Source organism: Montipora foliosa, unplaced genomic scaffold (assembly GCF_036669935.1).
Source record: "Montipora foliosa isolate CH-2021 unplaced genomic scaffold, ASM3666993v2 scaffold_413, whole genome shotgun sequence".
Lineage (NCBI taxonomy): Eukaryota > Metazoa > Cnidaria > Anthozoa > Scleractinia > Acroporidae > Montipora > Montipora foliosa.
The window spans coordinates 25,001-42,500 of record NW_027179716.1 but is presented as its reverse complement, the minus strand read 5'-3'; the positions used below and the strand labels follow the sequence as shown (position 1 = coordinate 42,500).

Here is a 17,500-nt window from a genome sequence, read left to right as displayed (position 1 = left end):
GGGGGATCGGCCGGTGATACTTTTGCTCACACTGTGGACGTTGCGCTGCTCGGAGTATACGTTAATCCCATAACACTGATATTGCATAAATAAGTATAGTGCGATACCTTAATTACTGAAAAATTACTGTAAAGAGGTACAAAATGATTATCCCCAAAATAAACAACTACCTTCAAAAGCTTCGATCTTCGCTTACAAAGCAGGACTCGATCGCGCCTCACTAATCCTTTATTATTGCTAATTTAGAATTATCCTGATTATTTAGTGTACAATATAACAAACGATAAACATAACACTAATATGGTGATGATCGATAAAAAAGTACTCTAGGTAATAAACCGTACAATCTTGGAAAGAGTGCAACACTTTGATCTGAGTGAGACCTTTGGCTAGATTTCTGAATTTAATGAGAATCGTACATGTTTGCTTCAAATTTGGTGTTTAGACAAAGTGTTTGGTGCCCGGTTGCATTTAAAGCTAATTTATGGCTGTGTTCTTCGGCCCGACGTGATTCCACTTCGCCGACTCTATGCACAACAAAAAGATCACTTGGTTCCACGGGATACGAAAAAAAATTTTAAAAAAGGGGCGATTTGCGACTACAAATAAGAATAAGCTACTACGCGGTCCGCCTTACAGGAATCCCGCGTAATCAGAATAACAAAGCCATTTGGCACTCAAAATTGGAGACGATTACCTTCTGCTGAAGATTTGAGGTGTACTTTGCCTTCTGCGATGCAACCTAATTTACACGTGATTCATACTTGCAGGCAATAAATCCTTAAGCTTTGGCCAAGTGTGCGGGATACGGAAAAGTTAAAAAAAAAAAAAACAGCACAGTTTGTGAGTCCGATGAAAACTACCAAAGACCGAAGTGTCAACGGGGACTGACAACGTCATCTCTCGTAATTAATCTATACGAAGGGTGAGTTTGCTTGGTCACTCATGGAACGTCAATTTGAACTCCTAAGGAGTACTGATGTAACTCTCACGCTTAAACAGGAGCAAGCATCGAAAAGGAAGTTTATTGGGAGGCAATAATTTTCATTTGATAACTTGAACTAATTTCAATGCTTCCTGTAGCGACGCACCGTGCATTTGCTAACTTAGATAATTTGATTTTTAACGAATAAACGTAGAACGGAAAGGCTTAAGAAAATAGCCTAACAGTATAACAAAACTTTGTATCAAGAAAAGGAATAAAACGTGTCGACAATACTTATATAAGTCCACGACAGTAAACCAGGAAAACACGGCAAAATCTTATGTATCATTGAGTGAATGAGATTTAAATGCAGGAACATAGTGACTTGACCTGTAGGGGTCCGTAAAGGATCTCAGAACCACAAACAATCCCCAATCTGCGCAAATGATCCCCATTTTGGACCACAAATGATCCCGGAAGAAAAGTAAGTAATGGCATGGAGATTGGAATGGTCTGGATAGAGAACTAATGTGAGGAGCGCTTATTTTTATGAAAATCACTTTGAATCATGGCTCACAACAGGTTTCTGCCTCATTCTAGTTTTCCAGAAAGACTGAATTTTGTTTCTTACCACGCGGTTACAAATTAAATTTGCTACGTTACGTTTTCATTATCAGATACAACCATCAAAAATTAAAAATTATACAATCGTTACGTGTAAGGTGAAGTGTGATTGGAATTCTATGTCCTCATTGATGTATAGCAGATCAAGTTAGAAAGCGCATGCGTAATGAAGATCATCCTTTAAAGACCGGGGCCCATGTATGTTCATAAACCCCTCTGGGTGGGGAACCCCGTAGTTAGGGCGGGCACGTGATCTCTCTATGCAGCAATGGGGAGATGGAATTCCAATCAAACTTCACCTTACAGGTAAGGCTTGTTTAATTTCAAATTCTATGTCATCATTTGCATATTCGAGATCCCGTGAGACTTCAAAGCCCATGGCCATAGCAAGTCACATTAATGAACAACAATCTACTGTACTGTACATCACAACAATAGGTTTATTGTACCTTAACAATGATATCTAAAAAGTAGAAATTAAGCAGAGCAATTCACTCATTTAAGCTGGTTTTTTTTGTTTGTTTTTTTAAGATGATCACTATTAATTTAGAGCAAGATTGTTTCTCGTCATAATAATAATAATAATAATAATAATAATAATAATAATAATAATAATAATAATAATAATAGTAATAATAATAATAATACGACCATTGTATTTCATGTTTCTTCCTCACGGCTATTTGTTTTAACCACAACTATCAAAATGTACGTATTTCTATCGTTTTCTATCAGTTGTTTCTCTGTTATGCACATTGTTATTTACGCATGTTCCAGCTAATACTCAAATAACTTCATCTCCAGGTAAAGCCCAGTCCTTTCGGTTATACTCAAACTATTATTCTGAGCCTTGCATGGAAACTCGCGTGCAGTAGTGTTGATGTAGTCGGTCAGTTCTACTAAACTTTTTCTCTTTGCAGCTGTCTTTTTAGGTTCAATGTGTGTTACTGCAATTAGTTTTAATTCTTTAGACAATTATGTATAACTGTCCACCGACTTGTTTTCCCCGTTTATCTGCTCCAAAGTATTTTCTCCGACTGCAACGACTACTGTCAGGAACACATTCGATCTTTGACTCAAGCTTATATCAGCAATCACAGACATAAACAACACACTATGCAAGAAGAAAAGTGAGGTGAATTGGAAAGATCCTGAAGCAAAGAGGTTGACTTTCCACGATTTTCAGTACTAACATTAATATTTGTACTTATTTCTGGCAGCAAACTATTCGATGACGACAAGTACAACTCAAATGCCCTCCACACCACGTATGTATCGAAAACCTTTTCATTTAAATTCTTTAAGATAAACGGATGACAATTCAAACCTTTTTAGTCTTCTCTGACGCCTTTAGCAATGAGATCATTCTAGACATAAAACATATATTCAGCCAGGCCTAAAGGTGGAGCTCCACGTTCATTTCTTTACTGGAAAATAATAAAATAAACTATGTCAATCCCAAGACTCGAGGCAGGACTCCGGTAAGGTCTTCTGTATTATGATTATAACTTTTTTCACGTTTTTGCTGCATTACCATAGCCGTTATTCAATCGATTGCAAACATGCATTTTATAAATACCTTTTGGACTGCATGATTATGAGTATAAATGATTAACAACCTTTTCATTTGCCGCAAAAAGAAAAGAGTGAAATAATAATCCAAAATTTAAATGTAATTAGTTGTAATGTGCAAACAAGAGATGACTACACTAAATGGTAGAAATGAACTTACCTCGTGCTACAGATTCAGTGAAAGAAATGTTTCTTTAAATCTGTCATGCTTATTAAGTGATAATTTATGCATCCTAAACTTACACTGAATTAGTTAGTCCTGTCAAAATCTGTCGTAGCGTATTCTATAAAACCAATACTAAAGTCGTCAATGTATAACGTTATAGCAGCTTCCCACATTAAAACTTCTGTATCCTAGATTGATTTTTTTTGTTTTTGGTAGTTGCTTGATTATTCCCTGGCAATTGAGACGAATGAAATTACGGATAGCAAACAAGTATGCTCTAGCTAATCCTTCTCCACATATGAAAGATTAACAAAGTGTTCTTCTTTTTTCTAGATTTCTGTGGAGGCAGTTTGACTGATCTTGGGGGAAATTTCATCAGTCCGTATTATCCATTTAGCTACCCAAATGACCTGGACTGCCACTGGGATATTACCGTAACACCAGGCAGCTACATTTACTTGCAGTTTTCTACCTTTTCTCTGGAATATGGTGGAAAACACTGTCCATATGACTACGTGGAAGTATCTGACTCAAACTATCCATTCAGTTCCATACAAATAAAACGCTGTGGTTATCAAAGTCCTTGGTGTGTTTGGGGCACGACAAATGTCCTGCATGTTCGATTTGTTACTGATTCCATTGTTTCAGCTCCAGGCTTCATGGCACATTATGCAACTTACGGGAATCCTGGTAGCGGAAACTGCACGTCTCTTAATGCAACACAAAGTAAGGAAATACTCACTGAGCATATCCAGGAATGACCCTAATTAGATGCAAACAGATTTTGATAAGCGTTACGACGTGTGCTGTTCCACTTCTCCTTAACTTTCACATTACTTATATCTAGAAACTAGCAGGAATCAGAGATTACGGAGTGTGTTTGAGCTGCTTTCTTTTCGTCGACATATTCAGATCCATTAAGTATTTTACATTTTTTCTAAGGATAGTACTCTTACATCAAATGCAAATTTAATCTAGATGCATCACACAAACAATTTGATGTTTTATTGTTTCTTTGTTTGTTTGTCGATCGTGTGGAGGTTGTGTTGGTTTTTAAGTTTATCGTCACATTTGCATGTTCTATTTATCCAACTATTATCTGCAGCAGAGGTTTCAGAATCGATACTATTTACGAGGGTAGACTTTCAAATACCGGACTAAAATGGCGCAAGACAATAGAATTGGTATACCGATTAGCAATTGCGTACGAACCTAGGACAATTTGCGACGTCTGTTTTCTTAAAAAAAGACAGCACTACACAGCTTTCCGAAGATTTGATAAATAGCATCAATTATACTTGTTGCTATTGTAGTCTTTCTCCCAGCCATGGCGATGTCACGCAACGCTGCCACAAAAGTGCTCCCATTGGAACTTCATTCTTTTCTCGGATTGAGCCAATTACAGCTCCAGTTCCATTTTCTGGAACTGTGTCGTGCGACTCGACCAATAATACGTCTTGTTTCATCAATGCGCACGATCTCTTCAAATATGCAGGTCTGTTGTTTGTATTTGCAAAGCGAATAATGGCATTTTTCACTATTTTTTTTGCAATGACTGCGAAATTCTCGAGCGCTCATTGGCTAATTTTTATTGTCACCAAGCGGACAGACACATAAATTTATAATTTATGCGATAATGACGCGTAAAGTAGTCTGCGGATCCACTCGGCTCGTGGATCCACGGCTACTTTGACAATGTTATAACGAAATTCATGATCAATAACCGGACATCAATTTGTTAAATTGACTTCAAAATCAAGTTTTCCTGTACGCGCAATTTCACGTATTCTCAACTGCCACTATGTGCCTAAATAGAGCCAAAACCATAGTAAACGAAAGTCTAGTCAAAATCTGACCGAGCCTGTAAGACTAGGTAGGCTTTCTGTTACGGTAGAAAGGTCTGTTTTTCAAGGCTTTCGCTTAAGGTAGATGAGGTCCCTGGGTGAAAGCACAGACTCGATCTGCGGCCAGTAACCCGGCAAATGCACAAATAATATCCAGTATAATAGTTATGGCGGTCCATAGATTTCCTTTTCAATAACATCGAAATCTCTGCAAAAGCGACTTTACTTTTCATTGAGAAAAATGATCTTGACAGAGCGAAAGCATTCGACATGAATCAACTGCGAATCTCGTAAAGTTGAGAATGGTTTCAGCGTTCAGTGGTTTTATTATTGACTTCAGTCGATCAGTATGATTATTGCAAACTACAAACCTTGACTTCAAGTTGTCAATGGTATTACTTTTGACATCACTGATAATGATAACATCTCATTGGCAATAACACAGACAAAAAACATACTAAATGGCTTTCTGAAAAAAAAAAAAGTTCCCCGTAAGCATTGAACAAAAGATAAACAGTTTTTACTTTAATTGCCTTAAAAGTTTGTGATTTCTTTTAGTAAGAACGAGAATTGTTGTGACTACTTGTATTTCCAATGCTCATCTGTTGAAATCGTGTTTACTTTGGAATGTCATTCTGCACTTACCAGAAGTTAATAGAAAAACAAGAAACCAAAAAGACAACAAATCCTGGAGAATATTGGATATGGCCTGTTAGTAACGCCATAACCCACTTTAATAAAGGACGAATAAAAAAGGAGCATAGCTGCAACAGGGGTAAATAAACTAAAGCTACGTGTAAGCGTACTAGGGTGGCCAGAAAAAAACCTGCCCCAAAGAACCCCGTAGGAAAAAAGGGGTACAGGAAATCTGGGACGGGCCAGGCAAAACTCACGTCCTCCGCCAGGACTTTAAATGAATTACATTATAAGCAATCGCTAGTGAATACTGGAAAATATAAACTAAGACAATGAAAAACGAACAACAGAAACAACTAAATTGATTAGCGGATTCGCACCTCCAACCAGCATGGATATCTAACAAAACACCAGCTATTTTCTGTGATATTATGAAGTAGTGATCAATACCGCTGACATAATATCGCGAACTCGTAAGAAACGTTTCGGTGACGTTCTTGTAAGTTTACTTGAGTTTTCGCTAAGACTGTTTAGTTGAGTTTGCTCGTTTTGAAGCTAAGGACTAACACATGGTGTCAGAAGTTAGTGGATGACGCTGTTTGCCGACCGTATTTGTGAAATATTTGCATTGTGAAAACCTTGGTTCGTTGCTGTTCGCATAAATCGAAACCGCGTGGTGTAAAATGGCGGCCGGGCGTCTGTTAAACCCACCGGATCATCTGCAGCTTTCAAGTGGAAATGTATCTCAAAATTGGAAAAGATTTAAGCAAAAGTGGAGTAACTATGAGCTAGCTATCGGAATAGCCAGGAAAGAAGATCCCATTCGAGTAGCAACTTTTCTCACTGTGATTGGCGACGAAGCCCTAGATGTTTACAATGCATTCACGTGGGACAGTGACGCAGACAAAGTCAAAATGGATAAAGTTCTAGAGCATTTTGAGCAGTACTGTGAGCCTCGCAAGAATACAATCTACGAGAGGTATTTATTCTTTTCGCGTGGACAGGAAAGTGGGGAGCCCATTGATAAATATGCCACTGTTCTACGAAACATGGCAGACTCTTGTGAATTTCAAGATTTGAAAGATTCGTTGATACGCGACCGCATCGTGTTTGGAATCGCTGATCACAACGTGAGAGAGCGTTTGTTGCGAGTCCCAGATTTGACGCTGAATAAAGCTCTAGAACTTGCACGAGCTGCCGAAGCAACCCAAAGCCAGTTGAAACAAATGCAAAACTTGCACGAGGTTAATGCAGTAAGGAAGAAGAAAGAAAACTTCTTCCGAAAGAAACAAGAAGAGAAGAAAAAATCAGCCAACGGCAGTGCTCAGCAGATCGACTGCAAATTTTGTGGCAGGAAACATGTACCAGACAGATCAAAGTGCCCTGCATATGGCCAACAGTGCAACAAGTGTGGAAAAAGAAACCATTTTGCTGCGAAGTGTACAGGAGGAAGGCAGTCCAGTCGTAATTTACATGCCAATCAGAATTTGAATTATGTGCAAGAAGATTCAGATGGGAGTCAATTTGAAGAGTATACTATTGATGTCATAACTTATCAAGTCAGTGCTGTGGAAGAAAAGAAACACCCAAAACAGTTGTTTACATCAGTCAAAGTAAACAATGCTAAAGATGTTACATTTCAGTTGGACTGTGGAGCAACTTGTAATTTGCTATCACTAAAAGAATTCTCAAGCATTATGGGGGATCCCAAAGATCTGTATTTGAGGAAAACATCTGCAACACTCAAGATGTACAATGGAACCACTGTGACTCCACTTGGAAAGTGCACTCTCAAATGTGCCAAAGGTGAGATGAGTACAGATGCAGATTTTTTTATAACTAATGAGGATGTCAGGCCTATATTGGGTGCTGAGTTATGTCAGGAACTGAACTTAATCAAGGCTATGGCAAGTGACATTTCAGAGTCAGAAACTGTGAATGCAGTAAATGACAAGGTTCAAACTGCCCACATTGTTCTAACCAGAGATCAAATTTTGAAACAGTACAGTGATGTTTTTGAGGGATTAGGGTGCATGGATGGCCCATACCATATGGAACTCGATGAAACTGTAAAACCTGTTGTCCACCCCCCTAGGAAAGTCCCTGTAGCACTAAGAGACCGTTTAAAGGAAGAACTGGACAAATTAGTCAGAGAGAAAGTTATCACCCCCGTTACAGAACCTACAAATTGGGTGTCTAGTTTGGTTCTAGTAAACAAGCCAGAGAAGTTAAGAATTTGTATTGACCCACTAGATTTAAACAGAGCCCTGCTGAGAGCCCATTATCCTCTCCCCACCATTGAAGACGTGGCAACTAGGCTATGTAAGGCTAAAGTCTTCTCAGTTTTGGATGCAAAGAATGGATTCTGGCAAGTTCAGCTAGACAAACCGTCGTCACTCTTGACCACGTTTAATACACCTTTTGGCCGTTATCGCTGGCTTCGCTTACCATTTGGAATCAAATCAGCCCCAGAAGAGTACCAGCGAAGAATCCATGAAAGCCTACAAGGTCTGAAAGGTATAGAAGACATTGTAGATGACATACTCTGTGTTGGTGAGGGTGACACCTATGAAAACGCAGTTAAGGATCATGACAGAAACCTAATTGCACTCTTGGAAAGATGTCGTGAGAAGAATATCAAGTTGAATCCAAAGAAGTTACAGTTGAGAAAGCAAGAAGTGCCCTACATCGGTCATGTACTGACCCCTGATGGCCTCAAGCCGGATCCAAGTAAGGTCAAGGCAATTGTAGAAATGCCTACACCTTCAGACAAGAAGGCCGTGCAAAGGGTGCTTGGAATGATTACGTATCTTGCGAAATTTCTGCCTAACCTGTCTGATGTGACGGAGCCGTTGAGACGTTTATTAGACAAAGATGTGCAATGGCACTGGAACGATACACTCGAGAAATCATGGAAGCAAGTGAAACAATTGATCACAAGAGACCCAGTGTTGAAGTATTTCGACCCCAGTAAAGAAGTAACACTGCAATACGATGCATCGGAATCTGGACTGGGTGCTGTCATACTGCAAGAGCGTCAGCCTATAGCATTCTCGTCAAGAGCGCTTACCAGTACTGAAAGAAATTATGCTCAAATAGAGAAAGAGCTGCTCAGCATAGTTCACGGGTGCACACGCTTTGACCAGTACGTTTATGGTAGGCCAATTACAGTACAGACGGATCACAAGCCGCTAGAGAGCATTTTCAAGAAATCTCTGCTTTCGGCCCCCAAAAGGCTCCAAAGAATGTTATTACAGCTCCAGAGGTATAGCTTGAATATAGTGTACAAGCCTGGAAAGGAACTATTCATTGCTGATACACTCAGTCGAGCATTCCTTCCCAATAAGCCGAGTACAGAAGAGTTGAAGTCGGAGGTTTTATCAGTCAAACAGGAAGAGCATCTAATCAAATCCATTGAAGAGATCAACATGGTCGAGTTTCTGCCAATCACAAGTCAACGCCTTGTTGATCTCAGAAGAAAAACTTGACGAAGGTCTTCAGCAGTTGAAACATATTATCAAGATTGGTTGGCCAGAAACAAAAGAAGAAGTCCCATCAGAAATCAGGAGATATTTTGACTTCAAAGAAGAGCTCAGCATCCAAGATGGTATCCTCTTCAAAGGAAATCGAGTAATAGTACCTGTAGCGCTAAGGCCCCACATGATCACGCAAGTACACTCAAGCCACCTTGGTATTGAAAGTTGTTTAAATAAAGCAAGAGATGTCCTGTTTTGGCCTGGCATGACCGCAGAGATCAGGGACTGTGTTTCTAAGTGCGAAACATGTAACACTAATCAGACAAACCAGCAGAAAGAACCACTCATACCTCATGATCCACCTAAACGTCCTTGGTCTCATGTTGCAACAGACCTTTTCAGTTTTGACAACAAGGAATGGTTCATCATCGTTGACCACTGGTCAGATTACTTTGAACTGAACCAATTATCCAGTACCAACTCAAGCTCTGTTATCAAGTCTCTCAAGAATCAGTTCGCACGCTATGGCATACCTGATACTCTGTATTCTGACAACGCACCACAGTTTGCTTCCAGAGAATTCAAAGAATTTACATCCGCCTGGCATTTTGACCACCAAACGTCTTCACCACACTATCCACAATCAAATGGCAAGATTGAAAATGCTGTTAAGACAGCCAAGAAGTTACTAACCAAAGCAAAGGCAAGTGGACAAGATCCATACTTGGCCATTTTGGACTGGCGAAACACACCTTCACCCAGTATTGGATCATCACCAGTACAAAGATTATTTGGACGACGTACAAAGACACTGTTACCTACAGCAGGAACTTTGTTACAGCCAAAGATCGTGGAGGGAACTGAAGGCAAGCTCAAAGAAAGAAAGACGAAACAAGCACTGTTTTACAACAAAGGAACAAAAGAGCTTCCTGTGCTTCAACCCGGAGACACAGTGCGCATGAAACCGCTGCCATCAGACAAAGAAAAGCTGTGGAGAAAGGGATCTGTTGTCAAACAAGTGGCACCTCGCTCCTACGAGGTAGATCTTCAAGGAACTATGTTCAGGAGAAATAGAAGACACTTGGTAAAGACCAAGGAACCATCGCCACAGTTGGATTTGGAATCCCAAGAAAACCTGCCAGCTAGTAGTACCCCTTTACCTGTGGAAGGACCACCTGTGGTGCAAACAAGATCTGGTAGAATCATTCATAGACCAGGACGACTACGAGATTTTGTTTGAGGAACGTTGTTTAGGACTTTGAACTGTCATCGTCTGATTGAGTGCTTTATGGTGAATAACTTTTTTTATGAGAAGGGAGATGTGATATTATGAAGTAGTGATCAATACCGCTGACATAATATCGCGAACTCGTAAGAAACGTTTCGGTGACGTTCTTGTAAGTTTACTTGAGTTTTCGCTAAGACTGTTTAGTTGAGTTTGCTCGTTTTGAAGCTAAGGACTAACACATTTTCCACAAGCCGGATTGGACGCCGCACCAGACTTCATACTGTGCGTGCCGTACTTAGAAACTTCCCTAACAAGTGGCTTAATAAGCTTCTTAAATTTCAATCTTAAAGGGGTCACAGAAACGCCCAAACTAGAATGAAAATGCTCCTTAAACTTGGCCTTCATAATTCTACGAACTAATGGGAACGCAGAGGAAGACTGTGGGAAAAGCTTAACCAACCGCTCGGTCAGAGCCACAGGTCGAGTAACCTTGCCAGATCTAGCGAGAAAAGCAGTGTGGCCTTACCTGTGCTGATCGTTTTTCATAACACTCAACAAAGAATCGATCAATAAGGCCGCTTCAAGCCAAATCCCGGAACTTAGGATATGTGAAAAAAAATTAAAAAATATCGTGAAAATCAAACAATTACTGCGCCAAAGACCAAACGCGAAGCACACCAAATAAGATTCAAACTATGCCAACTCAGGCTCAAAATATGCCAATTCAGGTTCAAAGTGTGCCAATTCCGGCTCAAAACATGCCAATTCAAGCCCAAAATACGCCAAATCAGTGGATTTGCACCTCCAAACAGCACGGACATCTAACAAATCATCAGATATTTTCCTACAAGCCGGATCTATGCAGATCGTTTCCGCGCTGAGGGACGTAAACTGACTTACGATCACAAAATATAGAGACATCACGAAAGCGCCATATTCTTAATCTCGTCAATGCGAAAAAAGCCAGCAAAACCAACTAAAAACTAAAAAGGGTAAACAAAAAACGAAGATCGGAAAGCGAGGAGCTAGAGGCAAAATGCGCAGCAATCGCCTGTACAGTGTTACCGACAGCGGCTCCTTAGGCTGAAGTAGGCACGCAAGCATTCTTTTGGCTCCTTCGAGAGCAAACCTTACTCAAAGGGATGGCTAACACGACAAACTCGATACCAGCAATTGCGGGGCCCAATTAACAGCATAAATGGCAGATTCTATAGAAGATACACCGCTGTTATACTCAGACGAATGTTCAGCTAATTCAGAAATAAACAAAGCAATATGCAAAGGTTTTCCTGGATTAACGAATACACCAATCTTCGACAAAGCCCACTTGCGCTACCGCAGCAAGCCAAATTTGCACTTCAGCACCGTAGACGGCGCCTTAGCACCCAATTGCAGATCAATGAGGCCTGGAATCATGACACTCAACGAAGAATCGGCCAATGAGACCTCTTCAAGCCAAATCCCGGAACTCAGGACATTTGAAAGAAAAGAAAATATGTCGCGAAAATCAAACTACTGCTCCAATGACCAAAAATACCGATACAGGCACAAACCCCGACGAGACCAAATAAACTCGAAGCTCGACAACCTTTCCATTTGCCGCAAAAAGAAACATTCAACAGGGTAATTAGTTGTAATGTGCAAACAGGAGATGACTACACTAAATGGTAGAAATGAACTTACCGGTACCGCTTGCTATAGATTCACTTAAAGAAATTCTTCTTTAAATCTATCAAGCTTATTAAGTGATAATTTATGAATGGTATGCATCCTAAACTCAGATTGATTTAGTTAGTCCTGTCAAAATCTGTCGTAGCGTATTTTATAAAACCAATACTGAAGTCGTCCATGTATAATCTTATAGGAGCTTCCCACTTTAAAACTTCTGTGTCCTAGATTGAATTTTTTGTTTTTTGGTGGTTGCTTGATTGTTCCCTGGCTACAATCATTGTAGCTAGTCCTTCTCCATATATGAAAAGATTAACAAAGAGCTCTTCTTTTTCCTAGGGTCGTGTGAACACAGCTTGACTGATATTCAAGGAAACTTCTCGAGTCCGAATTATCCATCCAGCTACCCACATAATCTGAACTGCACCTGGTCTATTATTGTAACACCAGGCAGCCACATTTACTTGCAGTTTTCTAACTTTTTTGTGGAATATGGTGGAAAACACTGTTTATATGACTACGTGGAAGTATCTGATTCCAACTATCCATCGAGTTCCATAAAAATAAAACACTGTGGTTATCAAAGTCCTTGGTGTGTTTGGAGCACGAGCAATGTCCTGCATGTTCGATTCGTAACTGATCACACTGTTTCAGCTTCAGGCTTTATGGCACATTATGCAACCTACGGGAATCCTCACAGCGGAAACTGCCTGTCTCTTAAAAAAAGTAAGGAAATACTAACTGAGCATCTCCAGGAATGCAAACCGATTTTGATAAGCGTTACAAAGTGTCCTCTTACCCTTCTCAACTTTGACATTACTTATATCAAGAAACTAGCAGTTATCAGACATTAGGGAGTGTGTTTAAGCTGCCTTCCTTTCGTCGATATATTCAGATCCATTAAGTATTTTTCATTGTACTGATGATAGTAGTCTTACATCAAATGCCAATTTAGTCTAAATGCATCATATGCACAAACAATTTGATGTTTTTTTCTTTGTTTGTTTGTTTGTTGTGTGGAGGTTGTATTGGTTTTTAGGTTTATCGTCACATTTACATGTTCTATTTATCCAACTATTATCTGCTAGCAGTGGTTTCAGAATCGATACTATTGACGAGGGTAGACTTTCATATACCGGACTAAAATGGCGCAAAACCGATTAGCAATTGCGTACGAAACGAGGACGATTTGCGACGTCTGTTTCCTTAAAAAAAGACTACACTACACAGCTTTCCGAGGATTTGATAAATAGCATCAATTATACTTGTTGGTAGTCTCCTTCCCAGCCATGGCGATGTCACGTAACGCAGCCACGAAAGTGCTCACATTGGAATCTTCATTCTTTTCTCGGATTGAGCCAATTACAGCTCCAGTTCCATTTTATGGAACTGTATCTTGCGACTCGACCAATCATAGGTCCCTAGGTCAAAGCACATATTCGATCTGCGGCCAGTAACCCGGCAAATGCACAAATAATATCCAGTACTAGTTATGGCGTTCCATAGATTTCCTTTTTAATAACATCGAAATCTCCGCAAAAGCGACTTTACTTTTCATTGAGAAAAATGATCTTGACAGAGCGAAAGCATAAGACATGAATCAACTGCAAATCTCGTAAAGTTGAGATTGGTTTCAGCGTTCAGTGGTTTTATTATTGACCTCGAACAGCTATGATTATTACAAACTACAAACCTTGCCTAGGAGTTGTCAATGGTATTACTTTTGAGATCACTGATAATGATAACATCTCAGTGGCAATAACACAGACAAAAAAACATACTAAATGGCTTTCTGAAAAAAATAGTTCCCCGTAAACATTGAACAAAAGATGAACAGTTTTTACTACAATTGCCTTAAAAGTTTGGGATTTTTTTTTAGTAAGAACGAGAATTGTTGTGACTACTTGTGTTTCCAATGCTCATCTGTTGAAATCGTGTTTACTTTGGAATGTCATTCTCTGGTAAACTTCACCCTAAACTTACAAACGCAAAGCCAGTCAGGATGAAAGCCGTCTGGATTTATCTCGTCTTATGTAAATAGACTGATTTTTAAACACAAGATAATATAGTTTCTACGTTGTTTTTATATCATGCATTCTGTTGCTTAACTAGTTAAAATTTTATGCACTTCTACTTCTTGCAATAAAGACTACTATTACTTTTACTAATACTATTACTGTTACTGTTACTGTTACTATTACTGTTACTGTTACTGTTACTGTTACTGTTACTGTCACTGTCACTGTTACTGTTACTGTTACTGTTACTGTTACTGTTACTGTTACTGTTACTGTTACTGTTACTATTACTATTACTATTACTATTACTATTACTATTACTATTACTATTACTATTACTATTACTATTACTATTACTATTAGGAAAAACGAAGAGTCTCAGCATCCAACTAAGTTATTGGTTAGCAAACATTTGGATTAAACAAATAAGCATTTTTTTAGCCCAAACCAATTTTAGGTGCAAAGCAAATTGTCGGGGTGTCGAAACAACAAAACATTTGAAAAGAAATCAACGAAGAGGTGCGATGTTTTCTTCACTCGACTTCTCTCTGAGAAATAAGACAAGGTACAATCATATCTCGTAGTAAGATAGACAAATTGCCAAGCTATTTGACATAAATGCCCTTATAAAAGGCAAAAAATGAGTACAGTACGGTAACGGTCAACAATCACTCATTTCACACATAATAGTGTCTTTGGTAAGCAAGCTTTGCTAATACAAATCCTTAGGTGCCTTGATAATCTTTTTACAGTCTCGTCCCATGTTCACCGAGGAACTGCTTCTTCAAGTAAGGATTCTCTGCGGCAAAACATCCTGTCGTCACGCAGTATTATCCGAAGACAGCGCCATTACAACCTTGCCAAACAACACGATCGAGCTTTCCTCTCGCAGAGCCGACCCATTTCGCTGCTCGTAACACCTAAACACTGATTCTTACTGGTTCAAACCAAAAAAACGTGAGAAGTAATAAAGTTAGACGGCGACTGATGTTCGCAGTCTTTGGACAAATGTCTCAGACTTTTCAAAATAACGCAAATAATTTGGCTAAACTGGCTTTGATTGAGCAGAAAAACCGATGACAGTCAATGTCATTTCCGGCCAGAAAAGCACTCTTGCCAAATGCAACGCTGGCCATGCGATTTCCCGCCAAAGAAACTTGCATAAACACCCCCTCCCCAGAGGCGGTCATTCCTCCCCACCTAGATCCCGACAGTTTGTATGGGCGGGCGGCGGGTGTACGCTGAAGTCATAACCAAAATTTCTCGCATCGATAGATTTCCCTAAATTTCTTACCCATAGTGCTCCGCTGGCGCGCCTCGAGTGCCTGAGCTCCGCTATAAATTTATTAAACGGTCACTTCTAAAAATGTTTGTTGTATCATACGAAATGTCAAGTTTGTTTATTGTTTTTGTGCCAAGTTTAAAGGGGCTAGGTCACGCAATTTTGGGCAATTTCAGCACTGATCGAATGGTCATAGAATTAACTAAAATATCAAAATAACTGCTCAAAACTATAGAAGAACTCTAACAAAACACAGGGAAGCCAAGAATGGACATGGATGGACAAAACTGGAGAGGATTGAAATGGATTGAATTTGGGTAAATTTGAAAAACGTCGGCCCACCTTTTTTCAAATTTATATCAGTCTATATCAAAATTTCATTTACAAAGCTGGAAAATCATTCTCAGTTGTTATGTGGCCGTGATTTTGCAATGGAAGACTCTTGCTCTGCCTATTTGACGTTTAGAGCTCATAATTAAGGAAATTAAACAAAATTACCTAAAATAGCGTGACCTAGCCCCTTTAAGATAGCCGAAAAACACGAGTATTTATCATGATGGTCCTATAGCTAAGTAAGTATTTTAACGATTTTCGGGGTCTGTTTTCTTTTACGATGTGCTATAGTTAAATAATGCCTAAAATATGTACATCATCTTTTCTTTCAGCTAAACCGAAGGTAATAATTCCTTTACGAGTGGTTCGAACAGTCTCGGAGCATTATGTGTGGTGCTTGTCTGAAGGAACGCCACCTATCAACATATCAATGATGAACTCATCTACAACCTTGGCTTTCGGGACTAAGGGAATAGTGTGGAGCAAAATCAACCAGGATGGTAACTATAGTTGCATCGCTACCAATGAACTTGGCACTGAATCAAAGACGTTTTACGTTTCTGTTATAGGTGAGATCTTACTGAGCTTATTGCCCTTCGAGTATGGTTACTTCGTTATCACACGAAGCAAAGCTATAGCAAAAAAAGGATGAATTCTAGAATGATTTTTCCATAACATCATTACCCCATATCAATAGTTTACAGCTCACAGCTCTACGCAAGCCATTTTCTCCTGAGTACCACTGAATCTTCTTTTGTAGTGATTTGTGTTTTACCCCGATTTCCATTTGTTTATAAGCAGATGATCTATTTGCAGATGTAAGAATTACAGACGAATTTAAATTGAGACAAGATCACTCAAACATGAAACACCAAAAACCTTCCTCGACGCGATAATCTTATTTTTGTAACCTGGCCACTTGTCTTTAATGCATAAATTACATTTACAAAATTTGAGATTTAAAACAAATCCCATAAAAGCTAGGTACTTTCTTTACTTTTTGACAAGGTTTTGATTATCTTTTTACAGATTTTCGTGTTTGTGTGAATTTGTGTCACTGCCGCAGCCACACGAACTCTTGGGTGTTGCCATTTGAGAACGTCTTTCACTGCACTGGGAAACATTCAGCTCATCTATTGAACAACATACCAACAACCACGACAGACCTGTAAGTTTTTAACTGATGATATTCCTAAAACACTCCGCGTATTGATTGCTTCTTTCTTTAACCCTTTAACTCCCAGTAGTGCCACTTATAGATTTTACTCTGTCTAACGCCAGACGATTTTACTCGTCAAAGGGGAACCCCACGGGGCTGAAAGGGTTAACAACAGCTGGATTCACTCAAAAACTATGTCCTTATTAACCCTTTAACTCCCAGTAGTGCCACTGAAAGGGTTAATCACTCGTATACGCAAACTTGGTAGCAGTAGTAACTTTCGTTTGCTAGAAACAAACACTAAACGATGAGGGCTGCAGTCCCGAATGTAAAATAATGTATCCTAAAAATGCTGTTTGTTCAAGGCTGTTTGGGTGTATTTGTAGGGAGCGTAAGCAACGACAACGGCGACGGCAACGAGAACGTCGTCTCAAAATATAATATTCACGTTGTTGTAATCACTTTGTGACTATTTCAACCTCTTTAATATGACAAAGGTGTGGTAGTTCCTCAAAAGTGACACTGGTCGAAAGGGCGCTTAATTTAATTTAGGGGAGAAGCTGAAAAAT

The 17,500-nt window shown here is 39.4% G+C and overlaps 1 protein-coding gene across 1 annotated transcript in view; it reads left to right on the top strand.

Moving 5' to 3' along the window:
* The window catches only part of LOC137988327 (deleted in malignant brain tumors 1 protein-like), a 79,686-nt gene extending 62,742 nt beyond the window's left edge, over positions 1 to 16,944 (top strand). Inside the window, exons 3-6 of the mRNA XM_068834356.1 lie at positions 2,770 to 2,817; positions 12,479 to 12,865; positions 16,105 to 16,341; positions 16,802 to 16,944. Of these exons, the coding sequence (XP_068690457.1) occupies positions 2,770 to 2,817; positions 12,479 to 12,865; positions 16,105 to 16,341; positions 16,802 to 16,944 (815 nt within the window). The remainder of the gene's footprint in view (positions 1 to 2,769; positions 2,818 to 12,478; positions 12,866 to 16,104; positions 16,342 to 16,801) is intronic.
* Positions 16,945 to 17,500: the final 556 nt, after the last annotated feature.